Source organism: Stegastes partitus, unplaced genomic scaffold (genome assembly GCF_000690725.1).
Source record: "Stegastes partitus isolate 25-593 unplaced genomic scaffold, Stegastes_partitus-1.0.2 Scaffold1605, whole genome shotgun sequence".
NCBI classification, from domain to species: domain Eukaryota; kingdom Metazoa; phylum Chordata; class Actinopteri; family Pomacentridae; genus Stegastes; species Stegastes partitus.
Window position 1 is genome coordinate 193,772 of NW_007579336.1, and position 23,621 is coordinate 217,392.

Below are 23,621 nucleotides of genomic sequence, written 5' to 3' on the forward strand. Positions count from 1 at the left end.
TGTCAACCACTTCAAGAGCGAATACAGTTGAACCAACATCACTGGAATAACTGCTGCTTTACCGTTTTGGACACGAGGAAACGCTCCAGACTCAAATTCCCTACAGCCTTTGCGGCGACATACGCCTGCTGATTGGACAAGACCAGAAGAGGGGCGGGTATAGGTTTATACAAGACTGTAGATCCGGTCTGTCAAGTTCAGTCGCGTAACAGGAAGGGAGAGCAGAGGTGAAAAATTACACTTTCAACATAAAAAAATGAAAACAATAAAAAAGTGAATCTGCAAAAGTGTTGTTTGCTCTGAAGGTTCAGACTTAATGTGCACGAAATGTTTTGCTTGGGAATATTTACTTTTAAGGAACATAAAGACAGGTGACAAATTAAAGGAAAACCCATGATAATATAAGATAGGATAACCTGGAGCTTTTTTAATCCCAAAGGAAATTCTTGTGTCTTAGTAAGGTTTTGGGCCACCATTTGCTTCCCAAACAGCTTCAGTGTGCCGAGTCTCAGTAACTCTACTGCAGGGGTGAACACCACTCATCCAAAAGTGTTCCCTTCATTTGGTGTTTTGATGATGGTGGTGGATGTGGTTGTCTGACACATTGGTCCAAAATGTCCATTCTTAACTGGGTTGAGATCTGGTGACCGTGAAGGCCACAGCATCTGTTTCGTACCCTATGGACGGGGTATCCCGGAAGAGACCACCATCAGGACAGAATGTTCAAAGGTGATCAGTCAGAACATTTTCTATTTCTTGTAGTAATTCTTCCCTGTAAGGGGCCAAGTGGACCTGAACTATGCCATCAAAATGCCGCCCTCTGCCAAACAGAGCCACCGGATCTTAAAGAAGGGTCGCTGGTTCAACTTTTTCCTTTAATTTGTCACCTGTTTATATGGGCTAATTAGCTTATAAAGGTCATGCATTGGGAAAATTCTAATCACCTGTTCTTAAAGCGGGTTGCTATGTCAGCATCTAGGAAGTTCATTACATCAGATCAGTGTTTGCATTTTGCATACACCCACATTAACTTTTTGTTTAAGCAAATTGCTACACAACAAACCTACAGCTGGTACTATTCAGCATAAAACTGTGTATCCTGAAAACAAAGAGGGAGCACATTGGGCTTAATAAAGACCCAGAAGGTACGTCAGGGGTCATATAATTGTCAAGAAAATGTTTTTAATTGCAGAAAATAAAGTAACACCAGATTCAGATCAAAAATTTAATTCCTGATACCTGCATGATTTGTTATATATTTGCAAGAACATGGATTATATATTATATTTCATATTATTTCTACATTTATAGAGTACTTTTTATACCAGATGCAACGAGGCTTTTATGCTGAAATCTCACACCGGAAGCGCTGGATCTTGTTGCATAAACTAAACTGAGGAAAGTTGTGATCATGGCTGCAGCTGTAACAGCGCATGTTGACTGAATGACAGCGTGTGTATGTCGGTGGTTTGTGTTGTTGTTCCAGCAGCAGTGTGAAGTGTGGATGAGCCGCTTTACCTGAAGGTCACCGACATGTTCTGGAGCTCAGCAGGTCAGCGGGGATCAGCCGGACTCCACCGCTGCTGGTCCCTCACACTCAGCCGCAGGACTCTCACCGTGCCCCGGTGTCCTCTGCAGCGCACTCCGCGGTCCTTCTCCATCTCCGCTCCGGGTAGGTGTCCCACACAGGAGGAGGTGCAGCCGTCCCTGAGGCGGTGGGCTCTGGCCGTGAGCCCCTTCACCACGGTGCGGGCACAGCTGGGCTGCAACATCTCCGTCCGCCCGCTGGACCCGCACAAGTACCCCGAGGCTGACCGAGCCTTCATCACGGTCCACGGGACGGGCAGCGAGCAGGAGGTCGGTCTGGATCATCTGCACGTCCACTACGATGAGCAGAGCAAAGAGCTGCTGATCTCTGCTGAGAAGGTCACCAGCGACGTGTCCATTGAGATGGCTGCACCCATCAAAAGTAGTGAGTGTCTAGTGTGAGATAATGATGCAGTTATGGATGAAAATCACCCGCACCCTCTACACCAGGACCTGACATCCATTCTCAGTCAGTGCACTGTCCTTGGTGGTCTTCATTAAGTTCAGTGTGTGTGTTTTTGTCAGATCTCTTCATTACTACTCAAGGAAAAGGCAACGTGCAAGTGAAGAAAATGGAGTGTGACATCTGCAAGGTGCAAACTGAAAAGGGCAACTGTGTTCTGCACTCTGTCAAGGTGGGTGATGGCAACATAAATGAATCTTTACTGAAGAAAACAAAAAAACAGAAGTGTTGTTAGGATCTTGACACATTGGGAACTTACATAGTCTTGAGATTTTAGAGTCACTGGCAGAAGAAGGTCATCCCACTTTCTTTCTGTGTTTAACTCATGTTTCACATTAATATCAAAGTGAGTAGAGAATAGGTAAAGCAGGGGTTCACTGTGCCTTGGCATTAGTCTCTTTAATAATAATTTACAGGGCTATAATTATATGTAAAGGTGTGCCTTGGAAATAATTGTTTTCATTCATTTTATTTTCTAGTAACATGTGTGACCAAACTTTAAATAGTCAAGAAGAAAAGATGCTGAGGAGACTAAAGTTCACCCATCAAGTCTGTAAACACAAACCCCCTCAAAAGGGTTTTTGAAAAAGGGAGATCATTTTAAAATCCATTCAGTGCCACCTATAACACCTGTGTTAGTTGGTTTATAGCACAAAAGGGCGCATTTGTTTTGTCCAAAGTGAAACCAAACTATTTACAATCTGAGAGTGAAGGAAATGATGCTACTGTCACTTACTGGTTACTGGTTATAACGACTGTCAATATTTTTCCTGATTTTTCTTTGAGTGTTTTGGTGAAATACGGCCTGTTAAACCTCGCAAACCTCTATAACCCATTCAAATAAACAAAAAAACCCCAAATACTCACTACTTTGTCATAGAGCTAACAAGCAAACGCTGCTTAATTTCAAAGTTCTACAAATCAAACCTTTTGAAAACGATGGCAGTGCACTGTTGTCGTAGAGCTGCTGATGTTGTTTCTCACTCAAGAGGATCTATAACATTCAGGAACGTGTTTCATATTCACCCCCCTCACTGTTTGTCACATCTCAGGGTCATCAGGTGGAGGTGCAGTCCCATGGAGGACATGTTACCGGCATGGGAACCATCCATGGCAATGTGGACATCAGCACACGTGGAGACAGTGTAAGGACAACAGTGTTGTTGTGGCTTGTTGGTTTTATTTTCAGCAGTCATTAAGGGGCAGCAGCAGCCTGATGTAAAGTCAAAACCAGACGTTTACATTCACTGTATAGAAAGACACATAACCTTTTTTTTCCTCACTGACATTAAATCAGACTAAACTTTTCCTGTTTTAGGTCAGTTAGGATTACCAGAATTATTTATACTTGCTAAATGCCAGAATAATGAGAGAGAGATTTTTTTTATTGCTTTCTTCAAAGTCAGAAGTTTACATACATTTTCTTAGTATTTGGCAGCATTGCCTTTAAACTGTATGACTTGAGTCAAATGTTTTGGGTATCCATCCACAAGCTTCTCACAATAGTTTGCTGGATTTTTTCCCAATTCGTCTTGACTGAACGGGTGCAGCGGGGTCAGGTTTGTTGGCCACCTTGCTTGCACACACCTTTTCAGCTCACAAGTTTTCTGCAGGATTGAAATCAGGGCTTTGTGATGGCCACTCCAAAACATTAGCTTTGTGGTCCTGAAGCCTCTTTGTAGCTAATCTGGTGGTATGCTTTGGGTCATTGTCCATCTGGAAGACCCATTTATGCCCAAGCTTTAACTTCCTGACTGATGTCTTAAGATGCTGCTTCAATATTTCCACATAATGTTCTTTCCTCATGATGCCATCTATTCTGTGAAGTGCACCAGTCTCTCCTGCAGCAAAACACCCCCACAACATGATGCTGCCACCCTCATGCTTCACAGTGGGGATGGTGTTCTCAGGCTTCAAGCTTCCCCCTTTTTCCTCCAAATGTGACGATGGTCATTAAGGCCAAACAGTTCAGTTTTAGGTTCATCAGACCAAAGGACATGTCTCCAGAAATGAAGGTCTTTGTCCCTGTGTGCATTTGCAAACTGTAATCTGGCTTTTTTCTGTTGCTTTTGAAGAATGTCTTCTTCCTCTCTGAGTATCCTTTCAGCCCATGTTGGTACAGGACTGGTTTCACTGTGGACAATGACTCTCTGACCAGCTTCAGCAGCATCTTCACAAGGTCTTTTGCTTTTGTTCTGGGGTTGATACGCACATTTTGCACCAAAACACTTCATCTCTGGGGCACAGAACTCGTCTCCTTCCTGAGCGCTATGATGGCTGGACATTCCCTTAATGTTTATACTTGTGTAAAATTGTTTTAACAGATGAACATGGACCCTTCAGGCTTCTGGACATTGTACCCAAGGATGAACCAGACTTGTGGAGGTCCACAATTCTCTTCCTGATATCTTGGCTGATTTCTTTAGATGTTCCATGTTGTTAGAAAAGGAAGCAGTGTGTTTGAGGTGTTCCTTAAAATACATCCACAGGGGCACCTCCAATTAATTCAGTTGTTGTCAATTAACCTATCAGAAGCTTCCAAAGCCATGACATCATCATCATCATCTGGGCTTTCCCAAATAGTTTGAAGGCATAGTAATGATAGTGTATGTAAATGTCTGACTTTGAAGAAAGTAATGAAAAATTCTCTAAAAAAATCTCTCTCTCATTATTCTGACATTTAGCAAATAGAAATAATTTTGGTAATCCTAACTGACCTAAAACAGGAAAAGTTTAGTCTGATTTAATGTCAGACAGCGAGAAAAAAAAGGTTATATGTCTTTTTATACAGTGTATGTAAACTTCTGGTTTCAACGTTATGTGTTAGCAGCTGAGGTTTATGTTGCCTTTTTTGATTTAAAGGCAGAAAAAAAAGTTAAAATGACCTGTCTGCATCCCTGTGCAGTGATGAGTTGCATGTTTGCAGGCAGTGGATGTGAAGAAGCTCCAGGGCACCACAATGAACGTTTCCACGGAGCGCGGCCCTCTGAAGGTCAAAGCCATCTACGCTGAGTCCAGCTGCGTCTCCTCCAGCTCTGGCAGAGTGGAACTGGGACATGTACACGGTGAGTAAACAGCAGCATCTTTCACTACTTCATCTTTACCAGTTGCGTGGTTTGTGTTGCAACCAAATTTGAGTGCAGAAAGAAGGAACGGGCGGAAAGTAACAAAGTGCATCCTGTACTGTGTATGCAGCAGCAAAGACTAAAAGACTTTAGTTCTGTCATTTTAAAATATTTGTTCTCTGATACACTTGAGAGTGATTTATTTATTTATTTATTTATTTGGCATCTATAGTTACTAGTTATTATGTAGATAAAGACATTGTATTCTGAACAGGTCTTTCCAAGTCATTTTTGTCAATCACTGAGTCCTAAAAGTGTCCTTAAACAAAAACTTAACAGAATCTACCTTTGTGATCAGTCACTGCATTCTGTTTCCAATAAAAATCCAGTGTTTTCTATTTCTCCAAAAAACAGGTTAAAATAGTCTTCTTGCCAACCAACAGGCGTGTGGTTACTTATTACTTTGGGGTGCAAAAATGTGACTTTTTAGATGAATACCTAATACAATTATCCATCCCTCAACAGTGCTGCTTACAGGTAAATGCACAGGTACAATACTATAGAAAGGGACAGTTCCGCATCAGGAAAACTGCTGCTTTTACTACCAAAGTCCAGCTGCTTTATGTTAACTTGCTTGGTAAAGCAGGACCTCGGTACGCCAGGAATCCCGGGCTCAGATCCAAGCAGAGTTGATTTAACTGCAATGTGGTTGCAATTTATCAGTGATTTCTCAACTTGTCATTTGTTTTGAAAGAGCTATAAAAACAAGTTAGTTGTAAAAAGACTAATTCTTTGAGGTAGAGATAAAAATGATTAAAGATGAACAGCCCTATAGCGGTGGGAGAATAAAATGCGTCATCCATATAGAATTTTAATTTCTTCCTGATACAGATGAGCCCGCTATCGTAGAATACATGGAAACAATTATCTTGTTAGTGATGTAGGTTTATGTTACGTACAGTTTGTGACAGCGGCTGTCCTTGCCAAAGTTTTCACATTCTTATTACGAGTGATAAACATCATGATTTAACTACCAGTGGCTGACAATAAATCACAGATGTCTATCATGTGAGTTAATACTGCCCTTGTCCTTCATTGATTTCAAGGTAACACTACTGTGAAGAACATTTCTGGAGATACAGTTATAGGTAAGTAGGACGACTGATTGCGTAATGTCCTGTGTATGGTATCTATCAGTGGTTGGTAAAAACAAAACACCTGAGGCCTCCTTTGCTGTTGCAGATGGTTCGAATAGTTTCCTGAAGGTTTCCTCTCAGAACGGAGGCATTGATGTCTACGTGGGGGACGGTGGCAGCGCTGAGCTCCACAGTCAGGAAGGTAAACGCTCAGTATGGGGACAAATATGCACCTTATCAGCCACGACTTTCTACCTTTTGAGTCATTTTCTTTTTCTTTATTTGCCTCCTCGTTGGCGTAGGAGCCGTAAGTGTGCGTGTCCCGTCCTCGTTACGAGCTGGGGTGGAGCTCCGCGGAGCATCGGTGGATATCAGCCCGGAGGTTGTTCTGCATGGACTAGAAAACAACAACACCGAAGGCCTCACCACAGTTACTGGTAGGCTATAACTCTTCATTACGTCACTGTACCAGAGCCGTGCTAATGAACTAAACCCTCCAACAAGTAAATAAACACAGAACATTCTGTTTCCTTTCTGTATTTTGCCTCACCTTGTTTATCTGCTTCCCCCCCTGCTCTGTGTTTGTTTCAGGCTACATAAATGGAGAGTCTGATCGGTGGGTAAAAGCTCAGGCAGACAGAAGCTCTGTCAGACTGAAGACACAAAGCTGGTTTGAGTCCCTGAAGCTGGGGGCCTGAGGGACAGGATTTCCAGAGTCATAATGCTGCACCACTGCAGTGGGTGTCAACGTGGAGGCGGATTTTACTGCATCCCCTCGAGACTGAATGTTATTTTACCCTGCTTAAATGTTTACCTCCATACTCAGGATTTATTGTATTTAATAAGAAAATGACTTGTAATCTAAAGTACTTTTCAAATGTTGTGATATGTGTTAGAAATACTTGTACATAAATACCCCACTGAGTTTGGAAAGTATCCTGTAAATGCGCACACCAGGGTTGACTAGTGCCGAACTGTCACTTTGATTTGAATGTTAAAAAGAAACTTGCTTGCTCTTATTTTTATTTAATGTTTACTGTGTGTCCTTGGAAGTCTAAAGCTGTGACAACAGCATGAAATAGCAAAGATATTTCACTTCTGGCGCCCCCACACTGCTTAAGTAGGCTCTTATTATTAAGAGTCAATATTCATGAAATTCTTACGTTACCACTGAATATTGAGAACTTCTAAGATATCTCAGACACAGTAGCCGTGGTTACATAGACAACATTTCTTCAACATACTTGAAACCATTATAATCAGAGATTCCAGTTTCCATGGATGCAAAATAAAGTAGATCAATAAGTCGTGCTGAAGCTTCCAATCTGCTAGAAATATAACACAAGACTTTTTTTTAAAACCGAGTCAGGAAAATGTAATTAATTCAGAAGAAAATGACCAAGATTAACCTAAGAAGCATTCCTGCATTCTTTAAACAGGAGGAGACTACATCAGGCTTTTTACAGCTCATCAGGAACAGTAACCTTGGTGCCCCTTCATCTGCCCAAGACCAGGAGTCAGCGACTGAAAGTGTGAAGCGAAGACTGGTGGCAGAGAGAGTTGTTCTCACAGAGTTTACTGATGGAATATATCGGAAAACACATGTGGAAAGAATATACGTATTCCAACAAGAAAGAAATTATTGCATTAAGCATTTATGTGGTTATTATTAGGCTGTAATATTTTCTGACTTAGTGGTTTATCAAAAGCTTCAAACCACCACTCTCAATCTCAATGAAAATTCCTTCTGATCAGGCTTAATCTTTTTTAACTGAGGTGGCTAATTGGACATTTTTACTCCACCTGGGCTATTTTTCTGACAATTAGTGGAATATTAGTGTCTATGTGAACGCAGCCAGTGTGTGTCTCTGGGTGTTTGTTTTGATCAAGAACACTAAAGTGCACAGACAGTTCATAAACTGTCACATAATTTAGCAAAAGAAACAAATATGATCAAAAACCAAGCTGTTGAAAAGGTTAAGCAACACCAGTGAGCTCAGATTTAATGTGCTTTGTGCAATGTTCATGTCTTCCTCTTAAAGATGGCCAGCTGGTTTTTAAATTCACGTGTAGTTATGCTGTTTTAAAGCCCAGAAAACTGCTAAGTTGTATTTTTTGAAAGTTTACTTGCTTGTGATAATTGCTTGTTAGCAGTAAACATCATCTAGTGATATTGTTTAGAACTATTTCTTTTAACAAGAGATAAGGAAGGAAGCCTGACTTCCATACAGGGCAGCAACTTTTACAACCAGTCATCAATCTGAATTCCAGCGTATTCAGAAAACAACAGTCACTCCAAGCACCATCTGAGGAAAATACTGTAGATCAACCAAAATGGGACAGTTAAACTATTTTATATTACATTGACTTGTTATTTTAGATACTAAAACAAGCTAACAATTGAGAAGTTTGAGCCTTTCAATGGCTGATCGTGTAGAAAAAGTTGAAAGCTATGTATAAAAGTTGATACACTGTATTCCAGTGAGGAAAAAATACCATATCATCACTATAAATCATAAATAGAAAAGTAAAACTATTTGAATTCACTTATAAAAGAGTTCTTCCACCTTTACAGTGTGTTAGCATTTATGTAGAAACAGCACGTGAGCTATACGATCAAAAGCAAGCCAGAACAGCACAGGAAATTCCACTGTCAGGATCTGACAGCAATATTTCAGCCGCCTCCATAAGACTGTCAGGGCCTCTGTACAGAACAGAAACCACAGACAGGGGAGGCTTAATCCGGTGATGCGGGACTGTAGCCATGTGATTTTTTTGTGAGGATTATCTCAGGTGTGTAATGTCTCTGCTGCTTAAATCCTTTTTGTACTTGCTGCAGTTGTTGTCACCGAGTGCTGCTCCGTCACTTCCAAAGTGTCATTAGTCCTGATGGGTCTTGTTATGGATGCATTATTTGGCCAACGGTGTATCCAAACCAGTACGTGGGGTCATTATTGCTGTGCTCCAAGTATGTCACACATGACTGCAGCTTTAAGGCAGCCGCCCTGAGGGAACACACAACACATGGTTCAGTAAACGTTTTCATGCAGGACTGTAACTCTTTGCATTCCACTTTTAGTTTTTTTGAAAACAGTGTGTTGACATTTCCAGTTTCACACATACACAAATCACACATTGAGTAATTTTACATTTTACTCCTAGATTTACGACATGAAATACAGTTTAGAAAAATAACAAGTCACACACAGTTTACATCAAACAGAGAAAGTAGTGACAGACTTTTCTAAGTGTGCTCTTTACCTGGAGATGCCACTGCAGCAGGCCATCGTGATGGAGCGGAGTGGAGGACAAATCCTTTCCAAGTGTCGAATTGTGCGATCAGTGAGGAGGACGCAGCCACTCACGTCAAGCTCTCGGAGGTACTGAGATCCACTTGTCAGATACTGCACTGCCATATCAGTCATCTGAAGCAGGGTGGTAGAAAATAGAAAATATGTGGCTTGAAATGACAAGGGGAAAACACATTCACCTTTAGCGAGTTAACATTTCAGGGCTTTGGGAGAATGTGTGTGTTTGTGTGAGTTTATACCTTAGGACAACCTGACATCTGCAGCGTGACTAAACCTTTGCAGTAAAATGAAAGGCTTCTGATGGCTGCATCCGTCAGAGCTGCACAGTGAGAAACATCAACGTGTTCCAGCTCTTTCACATTCTTACACAGCTTCTGCCCAACGTGAGGAACAATAAAAATGAGAGAAAAATGTGAGTTGAAATACTACCGATGAGAAAATGAATGAGAAGAGATCGTAGAGGAAATGGGAAACCATATCTACAAGAACACACCGATGCTTTTCTCTGTTCACATCTGCCTGCGGGCAGAAAAACTACATGAAATAACTCAGAATTATTGGCTCCTATCTTCGAGTTGCTTTACTAGGAAACAGTTTTGGTACAAGTGCATTTCCTGCCAGCTGGAGATATTAGGAAACACTGGAAAAGAAAGTAAACTGAGACCCCTGAAAACTCTAAACAGTTGGCCTTGTGGTGAAATTCTACATAAATCTGTACCTCTATGCCAATGTCTGTGACGTAGACGCACTCGGCAAGAACTAACTTCTTCAAGTGAATTCCCTCAAGAGTAGCCAGTCCCTAGAAATGCAAAAATATCAAGTTACAGACCGTCTTCCACAATGGCCAGTTGTTGTTTTTTTCAGGAATGTGTGAAGGCAAGACCAAACATGCTGACTTTACCTGATCCTGGATGCTGCAACCGGAGATGTCAAGAGAGCAGACAGAGCTGCCACTCAGCCACTCCACAGCCAAGTCAGTGAGCCTCTCGCAGTAACTCAGATCGAGATGGTACAGTTTGCAAAACCTGATAAATTGTGCACACACAGGTCACAGAAAAAGCTGCTGCGTGATATTATTTACCAGACCACAGTAAGATGTGTGTGTGTGTGTGTGTGTTGTATTTTTAGGTGAAGACTTAGTTTAAGGTTAAGATTAGGCAAGTAGTTATGGTTAGGGTAACTATAAGTAATTGTAATTTGCTCTTAAGTGTGTGTCTGTGAAATCCCACTCCATACCTTTGTGCAATCCTCATGACAGATGCATCAGTGATGTTACTGCAGTGGCTGATATTCAGCTCTTCCAATTTAGTGACTGAAGAGCCTTCGGTCAAATACTGTATCCCAACATCACTCACCCTGAAACACAAACACATTCTGTCAAGCAAAACGATGAAAAAGCGTGACATCTGCAGCTATCACAACCACACACACACACCTGCTGCAAAATGAGACGTCCAGGTATTCCAGGTTTTTGAGAGTGGCCACAGATTTGAGGCTGGCGTCGGTCATTCTGGGGCATTTTGCTGCGTGGAGTCTACGGAGGCCTTGCGAGTTGCTGCACAAAGCCTTCCAGCTGACGTCTGTGAGCTGGTTGTTGCCTAACGAACACATTGGATGAAGAAAAAAGAGAATAACTGGACCAGTGTTAACTCTTTTCATGTGCATGTGGAAATAAAAGTTGCAGGATGCAAAATGACCTCACTCTCTGTACTGAAAGTCTTCAGTTTGGCTGCTTCGGCAATGGCTTTGAAAGCGATGTCGGAAAGATGAGGAGCATCCAACAGAGAAATGGCAGACAGGCAGTTACATTTGGCAAGCAGGGCCTGTTAGAAAAGAGTGAAATGTAAAACTTCTCTCTGCCAGGAAGGGTTAAGGGTGTGGGGACAAAAAAATTATGCATGTGGTGAAGAATTATTTTTTAATTTGTTCCTTATCTTTTCTGTCTTGGTTTAACATTCCAGAGCAGTGATGTGTTGACCTTGTGTGAAACCTGAAATGTTTTACAAATGAACACACTCACCAAGACACAGCTATCAGACAGCGTTGGCATGTCATTGATCACGATCTCTTTGAGTGCAGGACATCCAGTAGAAATGTATCTGAACCCATTTACTGTCATCTAGGAGAGGAGAGAGGAAAATCTGAGTCCACACTGGAATCTGAATCATTCTCCTGGATGCAGGTTTCCTTGCTCTCTGACTTTTCAGGGCCCCCATAAAGTCAAAGCATACATCTGGAACCAAACTAACGCACATTCCTGGAAGAAAGTGTGCTTTACGTTGCAGTGCGTGTGCCATGTTTTGGAGTGTACACATGGTGAGTGGGTGGGCCACACTTGATTGTATAAACCCAACCCTCCACTTGGCCCCAGCTGCCTTTTACTCTCCCTATCCTTCAGAAGTTTGTCCATACGAGCTGAGCCATTCGTGAGCGCTCACCAGTGTTGAGTCAGAAACAAGAGCAGACACGTGCGAACGGAGAGGAGAGACTGGATTTATTCAAGACAGACTCTTAAGGGGGAAAAAAAGCTGTGTCCTGTCTACAACTGAAACTGAGTAGAGCGTGCCGACTGAGAGGAGAATACCAACTGACCTGAGTACAGCCGGACAAGTTGAGGTGGATGAGATTGCGCCAGCCCTTCCCTGTGGTCAGGTACAGAAAGCCTTTATCTGTGAATCTGCGGCAGTACGCCAGACTCAGGTACTGGAGGCTTAGACAGCTCCTGTGTGAAGTCAGTAGTTAGATATAAGAAACTACCAAGTATAATTTACTTGTGCATGTAACTTTATGCAGATTATAGTTGTTTTTTTTTGTGTTGTTTCCTTAACAAAAGAAAGTTCAATTTTAGTTCACACTCTGCAAGGAAGGCCTCACATTTTGAATTAAGATTTATTATCCTTGAATTCCTATGCGATAATATGTGACTCACTTTCAAAACATTTTTGCATAATACTTCTACCAGAGAGAGTGACCTAACGACAGAAAACTCCTGAACCCGCAAATCCATAAACAAAACAATCATACAGTCTAGCAGTTACCGTAACAGTGCCATATCTGTTCCCATAAATCATTTAGTTGCCACTGACCACACTGATTTCAGAAACAAAAGCCAGCAGTGGGCTACAACAACGTGGGCAGTTCTGGGAAATAAGTTGCAGGAATTCAGTGAGAAACAGCATGATGAAAGAAAGTTTTGATTACTTGGATACACGGCTGAGGTGAACCAAAGTTGAGAGCATGGATCTAATCTAGTGACAAAAGCTGATCTCAGATGGTTTTTCTGGACCCTGGAAGCTTACCTGGACAGTTCTTGTAGAGTTTTGTTTGTTATAAGTGTGCAAGAAAGGTTAAGGTAGAGCAGGCAGGGACAGCCCTCAACAATCTTCTGAACCACCGTATCCTAAAAAAAAAAAAAAGGAGTAGATTCAAATGTAACATTGAGTTCTGTGAGAAGGTTTTATTATCAGATTTTATGCACTGCAAAAATCAGAATTAACACTCAGCAAAAATGTAAACTGCTTAATTTTCATTGAATAAAATAAATCAATTGACTAATCTAATGCCAGAAAGGGGTTTAGCGTGTCTTTATTAACTGTCTATATTCAACTTTAACAAACAGAATAGTGATGAATTTTCTTCTACATTTAGGATGCAACATCGACAGCGTTTCCTTACTGTGATATTAAAGCACTCTGACACATTGAGCTCCTGGAGGTTTCTGCATTCACCTAAGACAACAAAAAAGGCACAAATAATTAATACAGTTCAGAGAAATAACTGGTGAAACCATGTTGTCTAGTTTTGGAAATACTTCAAAACAATTGTCGAACTTTACTTGTGATACAACAGAGTTTATTATATTATGTAAGGACAAGAGGTGTATGTTTTATCTCCTACGTAATACTCTGCCTCTCACTTCTTCTGCAGGGTAAACAGCAGCTGTTCTCCGTCAACAATAACACTGTTGCCCTCTGACCTATTGCTTCTGTTTCCAAGTCTGAAGACTTTAATCACAAACTCCTGCCTTCGCTCAAGCTCTACTTGCTGAAAATACAACTCCAGCAAGGCTCAAGATGCGAGTGTTCCCCTCTCTCCTCTTGGCTTCCCTGCTCCTCCTGCTGCTCCCGTCGACCGAGACGAAAAGGCCAGGAAAGGGAAGAGGCCTCAGAGGAGCAAGACATAAACTTACAAGGGACAGGTATGGATTTACTCTTGGATCTAATGTGTACAGTCCACTTTTCAAAGAGTATAACGTCCATGCATAGACTATGACAAGCCTGAAATTATTTTTTTTGTGTTTGGAAACCTTCAGGGTAAAAGGCGCTGGGCGTCACAGCAGATCAGATTCCTTAAGGTTTGTGCCATCAAACTGTTCGGAGTCGACAGAATCTGGAGAGGTCTATGTGGACTGTCAGGACCGACGCCTCACCTCCATTCCCATGTCAAAGATGTGGTCCAAAGAACCCAAACACCTACTTCTAGCCCGCAATCGCATCAAAGTCCTTCGTGATGGAGCCTTCTTTGGATATGACAGTTTAACGAGTCTGGACCTGCAGCAGAACCAGATCTCTCTGGTGGAGGACGACACCTTCCAGAGCCTGACTCGACTTACAACCCTGCTGCTGCAGCACAACCGCCTGAGAACACTCAGTGAGGAGGCTCTCATCCCAATGCCAAACCTTCGCTACTTGCGCTTATATGATAATCCCTGGAACTGTGTCTGCCCATTGGATAGTCTTGTACGCACTCTTCAGGTGCCAAGCAACCGTAATCTAGGAAATCATGCCAGGTAAGTGGTTCCACCAAAAGCATTCACATGGCGTTGCTCTGATTCCACACACGTCATTCCTGAGTCTCAGATTAACAATCAGCCTCTAAATATCTCCTCTGCTAGGTGTGCCGAACCCATCAGGCTAAAAAACAGGAAGTTGAAGGAAGTTGATCCCGAGCTACTCTGCAAAGAGTCACCAGCGACCGGCAGCCAACAGGGCAACCAAACGGATCCTACAGACTCTGTAGAGCCCAGTCCTATTCGCAGCAAACTAGACGCTACAGCACTGTGCCACACCTATCTTTTCCCCCAAATAAGGATGGACTGCAGGAACCGAGGCAAGCTCACAATCACCTTTTATTTTTGTGAACCGCTTTAATGAACTGTACAGTTCTCTAAACCTCACCCTGTTCTGAGAAATTCATCACATATGTTTGTTATGTAACAGAAGGGTTAGGAAAAATACCTGTGACTGTCAGAGAGTGTGTATGCTCATGATTAAATATTAGTGTTGCATGACTGGGATGACTAAACTTCCCCTTCACTAGGAATTTTCGGGGTGAGACATAAAATAAGAAAACATACACATCTGGCTTGGAATCTGTTTTAAATTAAGTCGTACGTCTCTAGCTTCCTTAACCTCCAATTGATACCAGTTTTGAGTCGTTTGTTACCTTATAAACTTAAAAACCGCCAGTGTTTGGCTGACGTACCAGAATAAGTCAGTTAAACATGAAAACATTTCAATTTTGCCTAAGAATAGACTAAATCAAATGATGTGTTACTACAATGTGCCTCCTACTGGCAGGAGGCCTGGATTTTAGTGTCAAATTCAAGTGATGGATGGAGGCAGAGTTTCATTCTGTCTTCATGCCAATTTTTTAACAGCTGATCTTGCAGAGTGGAAGTCGACTTCTTAGAGCAGTAATTTAAGTGGTGTACATGGAAAAATCCTTCATTCTGATTTATAAAAAGATATTAAACACATGAGTAGAGCAAAGCTGTATTTTTTTGTCAGAGATTAAATAATCCACTGTATTTGGGTGACCCATTTAATTAACCTGTTTTACTTTATGTTTAGGTCTAATCAAGGTGCCCACAGGTATTCCAGAGGATGTTGTTCACATCGATCTGTCCCATAACGCCATCCGTCACCTCAGAGCCAAAGATTTTCACGGATCAAGAAGCCTCAGAACCCTTAACCTCAGCAACAACAACATGGAGCACATCGACACAGGTAGGCGTCTTACTATGTCTGCATATCTATTCATCATAATCAGTGAATACATAACAGTGTGTACAGAACTTACATAGCTCCTGAAATGTCCAGGAAGAAAACCTGCACACGTATGCTGCATGTTTTTCTTCGTGTGATAGACAATATATGGAAAGTCAAAAGGTTACAGAACAGTTATACAACTGCTCTGCTGACTGCTGTTTTCCATTTTTCATTTTTCAGAGATTGTGGGCGTTCTGCCATCTTTGCGTATCCAGCATTAGTTTTATTTATGGTGGAGAACTTTGAGACAGTTAAAGACATAAAGTGATCGCTGTGCAGCAAACTGAAGCCAGCCAGCACATTCCTATCAGAGTTTGATTGCATCACTGGCTTTTACTTTTCCTGGTTATTCATGAGCAGCAAAACGTCTGTCTGCCTATATCCATACTGAGAGGAGAAAGAAACGAATGGATGTTCTGTGTCCCTTAGGTTCCCTGTCTGGGCTTTTGCACCTTCGTGAGCTGGACTTGTCAGAAAACAGCCTGTATTTTGTTCAGTACGGAGTTCTTGAAGACCTCTATTTCCTATCGCAGCTCAAACTGGGAGGAAACCCCTGGGTGTGTGACTACAGGTGGGTTCTTCTGCTAAAATGTTTACTAGCATTTTTCAGACTAATGCAAATAATAATTAAAAGCCTAACTCCCCCTTTTTCCAGCATTCACTACATGGTGTACTGGCTACGTCTGCACCCAGGAGTGAAGCACTCGGGCCTGCTGTGTCGCTCTCCTCCTGAGCACACCGGGGAGAGTGTGGAGGAGTATGTACATTCCTACAACAGAGAGTGTCCAAAGGAGAGGCAGTACAGCAGAACAGATTCAGACCAAACGGACCCTGAGCTCTGGAACACACCGATGGAAGCACAGGGAGAGCTGGAGGAGGAGCAGGAGCCGAGCCACTTGAGAATGCCGCAGAAATACCAGATTATCAGGCTGTCCTGACTCAAGTGAAAATTCACTTTGAAAATGCTTTTTGTTTCTCCCTCATTAACTTTCTGTCAGTATTGTAAAATAGTCTGCATCAGATGGATAAAAAAAAAACTTTTTTCATTGCTTTTATGGTTTGTCATTATTGTCTTTTTGATGAAATATTAAAAAAGAGCAACATTTTGACCATTTTGACTAATTATCACTGTCAAAAAAGAACAAGATTTGTATTGGTCACTGCACACCAAAGTGACATATGGGTATTGTACATGAAAAGCATTTAACAAAAAAAAAGATACCTTGCAATAGGACCAGCAAAACTTACTGATGCATTTGAAGCTGGGCCATTTTAGGGACGAGCAGCCACGCAGGTTGAGATTGGTCACAAATGGTCTGTAGCTCCGCAGAATGTGCTTTACTGTACTGTCTGTTATCCAGTCTTTACCTGCAGAGAAGTTGATCTAACACGGAGAAAAATCTCATTTAAACTCCTCTTTCAAAGATAACTCTTAACACTAAAATGAAATAAGAAGCAAACTCTCAGTACAGACCTGACTCCACAGTGTACCTGAGTGGATGATAGATTTCCATGTGCAACATACTTCAGCACAGTTCAGCCAGTCTCGTAACTCTAAATACTGGAAGATCTGAGGAAAAATCACAGAAACACAACTGATAATTCAGAAAGGGTTCAGGCAAAAGATGGTCAGACAAATTAATTTCCTCTCTATTTAAATATTATCTCAGTACTTTAAGGTAATTAGTTACAGTAGAATTTTGTGCCATTTTGTTTTTATAATAAGGTAAAACGAGGATGTGCACACGTATATGTAACACACTTAAAGAATTTAAGAACACTCTCCTTGATGCCAAAAGTTGTCTAACAGAAAATTAATCCACAGGTTAAAGCAAGGAAGCAATTTTCATACTGATCGTTTAATTGATATTTAGTCCCCTAAGTTTTACATAACCAGCTGTTGGCACACACTGGGGTTAGTGGCACCTCTGCCACTTTATAAGGCAGCATGATGTGAACAAGAAGCCCCCGTCTGTCTCCAAACATAGTCACGTTGAAGTACTATTTATTGAGAGAAGTGTTGGACAGAGACACCAGAGCAAACAAAAGTTAAAAGTGCTTTCACTTTGCCAGCAAATGTGAATCCAAAACAAACAGAAGCTATCACTGGTAAGTGCAAGCAGAGTCAGTAAAGGTACTTGTTGACAGAAGTCTTCCAGTTAAATACACATTGTATATATATGTATGTATACTGCAATATAATGAGCCGCAACTGACTGTAATCAACTGCTCTCAAAGAGACAGGATGTACGTTTACAGTGGAGTCCATCTAAAGTCTTATGTAACAGATATGATCTCATCACTGACTTCTTAGAGAATGAGGCTGCTGCAGCTTTAAACCAGAGCTATCGTCTTGTTGTGCAGTCAGGCTCACTATCTACAAAGAGAATTGGCCCGTGTATGCTGCATGTTGTAAGAGGAACTACCTTGAGTGAGAGGCTGCTGGGGAGCGCTGAGAGTCCATCATGTTTTTCTCCAGTGTGCTGATCCTTGTGGCCGACAGCAAAACTCATTTCCAATCTCTGCAAGATTTATGTAAACAAACTGACTAATGGAGAAGATTAACGTTTATCATAGTTTTCATCAAAACCTCCAAATAACTTCATACCTTAAAGTACTCTTTTGTCCTCTTTGAGTCCTTTGTAGCTTGATGCCATGCAGCTATGATGCGCCTGAGGCACCAGGCGTTCACAAGAGTCTCAAGTTTCTTGATGGCAGCTGAGTTGAAAAGCAATTTAAAACACGTTTTAAATGTTCATCTGCTTTGAACAGAACAAGTAAGCATTTCGGCATCTCTTTCCAGGAGGAAAACACATGTGCTTTGTTACAAAAATACATTTTTAGCTTAGAAAAGCAGAATTAAGTCTCTGAGTGAAACATTGGGGATAAAATGAGTCACAGGAGTGGGTGTATAAAGCGGGTAAGAAATTATGGTGAGGAAAGACTTAAAGTTTGGACACATTGCTTAACCACAGTGAATGTTTTCTCTGGCTGTATACATATAACAGTCACAACTTGCAAAAACAGTTCATCCACATTAGTTAAACCAGCAGGCCGCATTGCAACGTCTTCACACAGAAAAACTTAAGCAGTCACCTACCAGCCTTTGTTTTCTTGTGAAAGGTTACCCAGTCCAACCATTTGTTAAATGCAGCTTGCTTGCATTTCTTCTCAGAGTGTTTCTTTGCCATATCCATCTTCAGAATCGTCTCTGTGGTATCGCTCTTGCTCTGCATAGTGAACGTCTTCCATTTCCTGTCACCCAACAGCAAAGACAGCTCATTATTAATTCAGTTTACAGATACATAGGCAGGCTGTCAGGAGCCTGCATTGACTCGACACAGCAGGAACCAGCAACACTGAAATAACATTCATGCATTAAACCTTAGTTGTTATTCCTCCCATATTGGTTTATTGTAATGTTTTCTCAGCTTAAGCGGGACTGGACATTGAGACAGGAGTGACTGACAGGACAAAAGGCTAATGGTGGAGATGACTGCACTGACAATGAACGGGTGAAAGGCAATCTGTGAAACAATATCCTCATGAACTTGCCCACTTGTTAATAATGACCCAGAGAAAGTGCTTGCTTAGAGTTACATCTAGGTCCCTCTCTCTTGGTTTTATGAATACTTTGTGGCTCAGTTTCATATATATATATATATACACACACATTTACAAAAACGCTACACCTGCGACTGTCTAACTGCACTGGTCCTCACACAGCACCAGCTGCCTTCAATCACCTAATTGCAATCAGTGTGAGAAGAATCTGAAAAGTCTTCATATCCCTCCTAGTGTCTCCCGCCCTCCTTTTCCTGCCAGTGCTTGCTTTCAAATGAGAGAGAGGACAGAACATGAGTGATTATTGTCAGGGCTGGTAGTTGAATCAACAGTCTGCTGTTGTTACTGCTTCAGGTGAACTCTGTGGTTGAACTGACTGTCATGGCTCTTCCACTTGGGTAAATACAATTTTGCAATTGTATATTCTGCTAAATTTGTCTTTTTACTTGTTTTTTTTCCCCCTGAAACTTGATTGTTTTTCAGAGTCTGTTGGCTTTGCACCCTGTTGTGGAGCGGCATTTGTTTTCCTGCTCAAAAAGGTAAGAATTTCAGTATTTTTCCATTTGCATAACCAACAATGAGAGTTTAAAGTCATGTCTGCTCCTTGATAGGCTATAATGATGCTCATGGCTACTATCACTATGAGAAACCACATTCCCATGGTCAGTTTCATTCTGGAGCGCCTTCAAACAAAAACTATGAGGATGAGACACAAGCTTTGAGACGTCAAAGTTTCGCTTCCCTTCAGAAGAAAAGCAGAGAAGATGTCAGCCCTGCTACTAGCCTCAGTGCAGAGAAGGTGCAAAGTCAACCAAACTCATTACGTGATGCAAATGATTATTCAGTGGGCTCTTCCACCCCTTCAGTGCAGAAACATGAACATTCAAGTTCAGAAAACCCCCATCCATTTAGCCTTTTAATGAAGAAACACACACAAGACCCTGGGAAGGGTGTCAGTTTCCCAACAATCAATCATTTAGAACGGTTTATAAAATCTATGAAGAGCTCCTTCTTCACACCAGGACGTGACTCGAGGCGATATTTCCAAACTGCACGGGAAACTATGAAAAATGTTGGAGAGTCTTCTGCGCCCTATGGGTCTGATTCTGTTAAAGAAGATGCTACCCCATTGGATGACAGTGAAAATGAAGTTTGGAGGAGACCGGGTGCCAACTACCAAAAGCCAGATGAACTTGTTTCAAGTAATATTCCTGATGGTGGTTTTCCTGGGGAAAACAATGAGCTTTTCGGAAGTGCTGCTGAAAATAAACGCGCCGAGTCAACAAGCTATAAGCAACACAAACAAAAACTCTTTCCCACAAGGTCATTCTATGGAAAGAATTCTGCTTCCCCGGTCTCTAAAAGTCAGAAATCCAATCTAACACCTTCAACTTCTGAGCAGAATATCCGTGATCCCAGATATAAATCTCGCGGTAAAGACTCTTTAATTGGGTATCAAACACCATCAGGTTTCCATAAAGGGACTCAAGCGGATTTCTTTATTCCACAAAAGCCACCAAATTTGAATTCCTATGGCAAAAGTTTATATGTACCTAGAGGTCATCACTATACCCTGGATCTTCTGCCTAAATATAGGGCTATGAACCATGCGTCCACTGTCTACCCACCTCCATCTACTGGTTCACTTTTTTCAGGCTATAATAACCTTTTCCCACAGAGGAGGACTGGTCATGTGGGTATTCAAGCAAATAGTCCGCATGAACCATACAATCAGATGGATAGAGCTCACTTGGTGTTTCCTGTGAAACCCTCCAGATATCATGGCTCAAGAGGACACAACGGCTATGTTGGATACCAGAAAGTCAGCGAGGCTCCCTTCAGCCTAGCAGCCCGGGCAAGACACAGACACAAACCAGATCTCTACAATCAAAATCTAGTTCCTGCCATTCATAGACCAAATGACAGAACTATTACCACGTCTCATGGCATTGATCCAACCCAAAGTGGGGTCGCTACTCACCGAGTTAGAACCCCCCTGGGCTCATTTTCTCTACCACAAAGACGAGGCTTTTCCCCAAACGATGGATATGTGGCTGCAATGAGAGCTAGACTTCTGCAGACCTTCGTGCCACCAACCAACATGCAGATACTTCAATCCACTATGAATAAAGCGCCCAGAAACTTAGCCTACTGGCCTTCTCAACAGCTGTCAGTACCCACAGGTCCTCCTTTAAACTGTGTCAATTGGAGAAACACAAAAAACCTTCCTTCTCGAAGGTCCCAGAAGGGTTTACAGTCGTATGCAAATGCATATCTTCAGTCCAAAAACCGCTTTGCAAGGGCCACAGCATACGTATCAACTGCCTGTTTCGGGCCTTCTCAGGAGGCTAATGGCATGACTGCTAAATTTAACTGGAACATGCCCTAAGACAATGTATGTACACCCGACATTGCCAAAGGATGTGAAGAAGAGAATAAAAGGTAAGACAACAAATTATCAGATGTTTTGCTTGTGAACATAACTGCTGTGCACAGGAGCTGATACTTTTAAATATGAAATCATTTCTCATGTCAAACATGACAACTGTGATTTCTTTTTTTTTTGCTCCTCAGTTATGTGATTGGGTAACTAAATAAAATCATACAGATTAAGTAAGAGACTTTTACAAAGTCAGCTGTAAGCTTCAGAGCCAAATAGATGTGAGAAAGTAAAATGCTGGAGATTGTGTCTGTATGAAAACTATTGTCTGTCATTTCTTTTGGTTTAACTGTGAATGCTAATTCTTAACACCTATAAACAGGAGCTTAAGGAATTTCTTCTTTTCTTTTCACTAGGATCAGTTTCCAGCAGCAAGTCGAGTTTCTGGTCTTCTCCACACATCCACTACTATTAGTAAATGCCTGAAATAGTTGACAGTTTTTACTTGTTGTCTTGATTGTCGCATGGGATAATCTAATCAACAATTTTAGTGATTTTTTGTTGGCATTTATTTTCCTGTCACAATTACCAAATGCAGTCAACTCTAACATTTAAACTGTAAAAGAGCTGCCCTCAAGAAATTTTCAATTATCCAAACCTTCATGTGTTGGTCTTCACTGTAATTGTGCACACTTACCTGAAGCAAGAGCTTGTTAAGCTTTTCCTGTAAAAAGACATTTCCAAAAGGAAAAAGTACTCCTAGAAAGGAAAATACAATATAAATTATTATAAAAGCACAAACTCTTTCAGTCTAAGTATTTTGTCTTGCAAATCTGGAATTCAACATGACATTCAGTGACACGTATGTTACTAAACCATACAGTACCAAGTTGTCATCCGGGCCCATGTAGTGTGTGTCCACAGTCCTACGTGCCAGAGAGGTTGTTGCAGCGTGCTCTTGGGCATCAGCAACAAACTTGTACCTCAAAACAGAAAGTTCACACCAAAAAACTGAAGGATTTGGTTCACAAATTGGTGAGTACACAAAGTTTGTCTTTCTAAATTTTACTTTATACATGTCCACCAATCTAAAAATGAATTATTCCTGTTTGTAGTTAGTGACATTAGGAGCTGAGGACAGTAGGAATCTCTAGAAATATCTCTTTTGAAAGTTCACTTTAAGTATAACTGAAAAAGTTAAAATAATCTGCATAAATCCACACAGATATCAGATAGTGTAGCCCGGGAACATGATGCATTTTTAAACAGAAGTGTGATGTACATTTTGGGGTCAGAGATGAAAAGTAGCTAAGGTTAAAAAAAACAAGTAATAAATCAAAAATCTCCCCTTGTCCACATTTGGTCGCCTGCCTTTACTTTGGGGCCTGGGAGTAGAAGAAAACTTGAGAAAGTGAGCCACCATGTGTTCGTGTCAAGAAAAGTCACAAGAGAAAGGGCGTGTACAAACCAGTCAACAGCCTGTAGATTGTCATTTCCCTGGAAGGCCATGAGAGTGTTCTTCAGAAACTGTATTGGGTCACTGGGGCATGACAGACATGAAGCTGTCAGGATGCCCTGTTGTCAAAAGAAAATACAATTTAGGATATGACTTTTAACATTCAGGGGGGGAAATGTATTTGCAGTGTATGAATTACTGGAGATGATCTGAGTGGATGGTAACATCAAACAAATTCACCTGTTGGCTAATTACAATTAGGTCTAAATTAATCAGGTCAATCTACATAATTAACACTGTGGCTTCTTCACCTTAATATTTAAATTAAGTTAATCTCCATAATGATACTGTAAAGTCATGACCCTAATATGTATTATGATACAGGTAAAGTTCTATTTAACACAGCCAAAATTATGTGAAATATAATATGAAATTATTTTCTATTGGAAATCACGTTGACTGTCCCTTTAAATGTGCTTTTATAAATATCGGTGACTGAACTGGACATACTTGTCCTACCTTGTACAGTTGTGGCAGGCAGTGTTTCAGATCGCACTCTTTCAGAACAGCCTCTGTGTTTGCCACAGCCATTTTTATCCTTTTACACAT

At 41.3% G+C, this 23,621-nt stretch overlaps 3 protein-coding genes across 4 annotated transcripts; 2 read left to right on the forward strand and 1 right to left on the reverse strand.

Annotated features, from left to right (window-relative positions):
• Positions 1 to 1,496: 1,496 nt before the first annotated feature.
• On the forward strand, positions 1,497 to 7,276 carry fam185a (family with sequence similarity 185 member A). The gene is made up of 8 exons (XM_008300912.1): positions 1,497 to 1,972; positions 2,113 to 2,222; positions 3,103 to 3,195; positions 4,977 to 5,115; positions 6,222 to 6,263; positions 6,358 to 6,453; positions 6,554 to 6,688; positions 6,843 to 7,276. Exons 1-8 carry the CDS (start codon positions 1,534 to 1,536, stop codon positions 6,947 to 6,949), a joined length of 1,161 nt encoding a protein of 386 aa, XP_008299134.1. The 5' UTR covers positions 1,497 to 1,533; the 3' UTR covers positions 6,950 to 7,276.
• On the forward strand, positions 4,018 to 16,667 carry LOC103371548 (leucine-rich repeat-containing protein 17). 2 transcript variants are annotated; one of them, XM_008300911.1, is made up of 9 exons: positions 4,018 to 4,028; positions 11,358 to 11,364; positions 11,934 to 12,262; positions 13,490 to 13,760; positions 13,875 to 14,351; positions 14,457 to 14,671; positions 15,415 to 15,570; positions 16,042 to 16,183; positions 16,268 to 16,667. In XM_008300911.1, exons 4-9 carry the CDS (start codon positions 13,636 to 13,638, stop codon positions 16,548 to 16,550), a joined length of 1,398 nt encoding a protein of 465 aa, XP_008299133.1. In that variant the 5' UTR covers positions 4,018 to 4,028; positions 11,358 to 11,364; positions 11,934 to 12,262; positions 13,490 to 13,635; the 3' UTR covers positions 16,551 to 16,667. The 2 variants fall into 2 exon arrangements, with proteins under 2 accessions (XP_008299133.1, XP_008299132.1); XM_008300910.1 differs by having other exon boundaries at positions 11,934 to 12,214.
• On the reverse strand, positions 8,271 to 23,603 carry fbxl13 (F-box and leucine-rich repeat protein 13). Its single transcript, XM_008300918.1, has 19 exons — positions 23,532 to 23,603; positions 23,025 to 23,131; positions 18,713 to 18,867; positions 18,221 to 18,330; positions 18,039 to 18,134; positions 17,087 to 17,182; positions 16,861 to 16,996; positions 13,238 to 13,290; positions 12,862 to 12,962; positions 12,155 to 12,284; positions 11,583 to 11,681; positions 11,265 to 11,385; positions 10,998 to 11,160; positions 10,799 to 10,918; positions 10,464 to 10,587; positions 10,281 to 10,361; positions 9,802 to 9,936; positions 9,513 to 9,676; positions 8,271 to 9,256 (listed from the first exon to the last, which is right to left on the reverse strand). The coding sequence occupies exons 1-19, from the start codon at positions 23,601 to 23,603 to the stop codon at positions 9,151 to 9,153; spliced, it is 2,169 nt and encodes a 722-aa protein (XP_008299140.1). The 3' UTR covers positions 8,271 to 9,150.
• Positions 23,604 to 23,621: the final 18 nt, after the last annotated feature.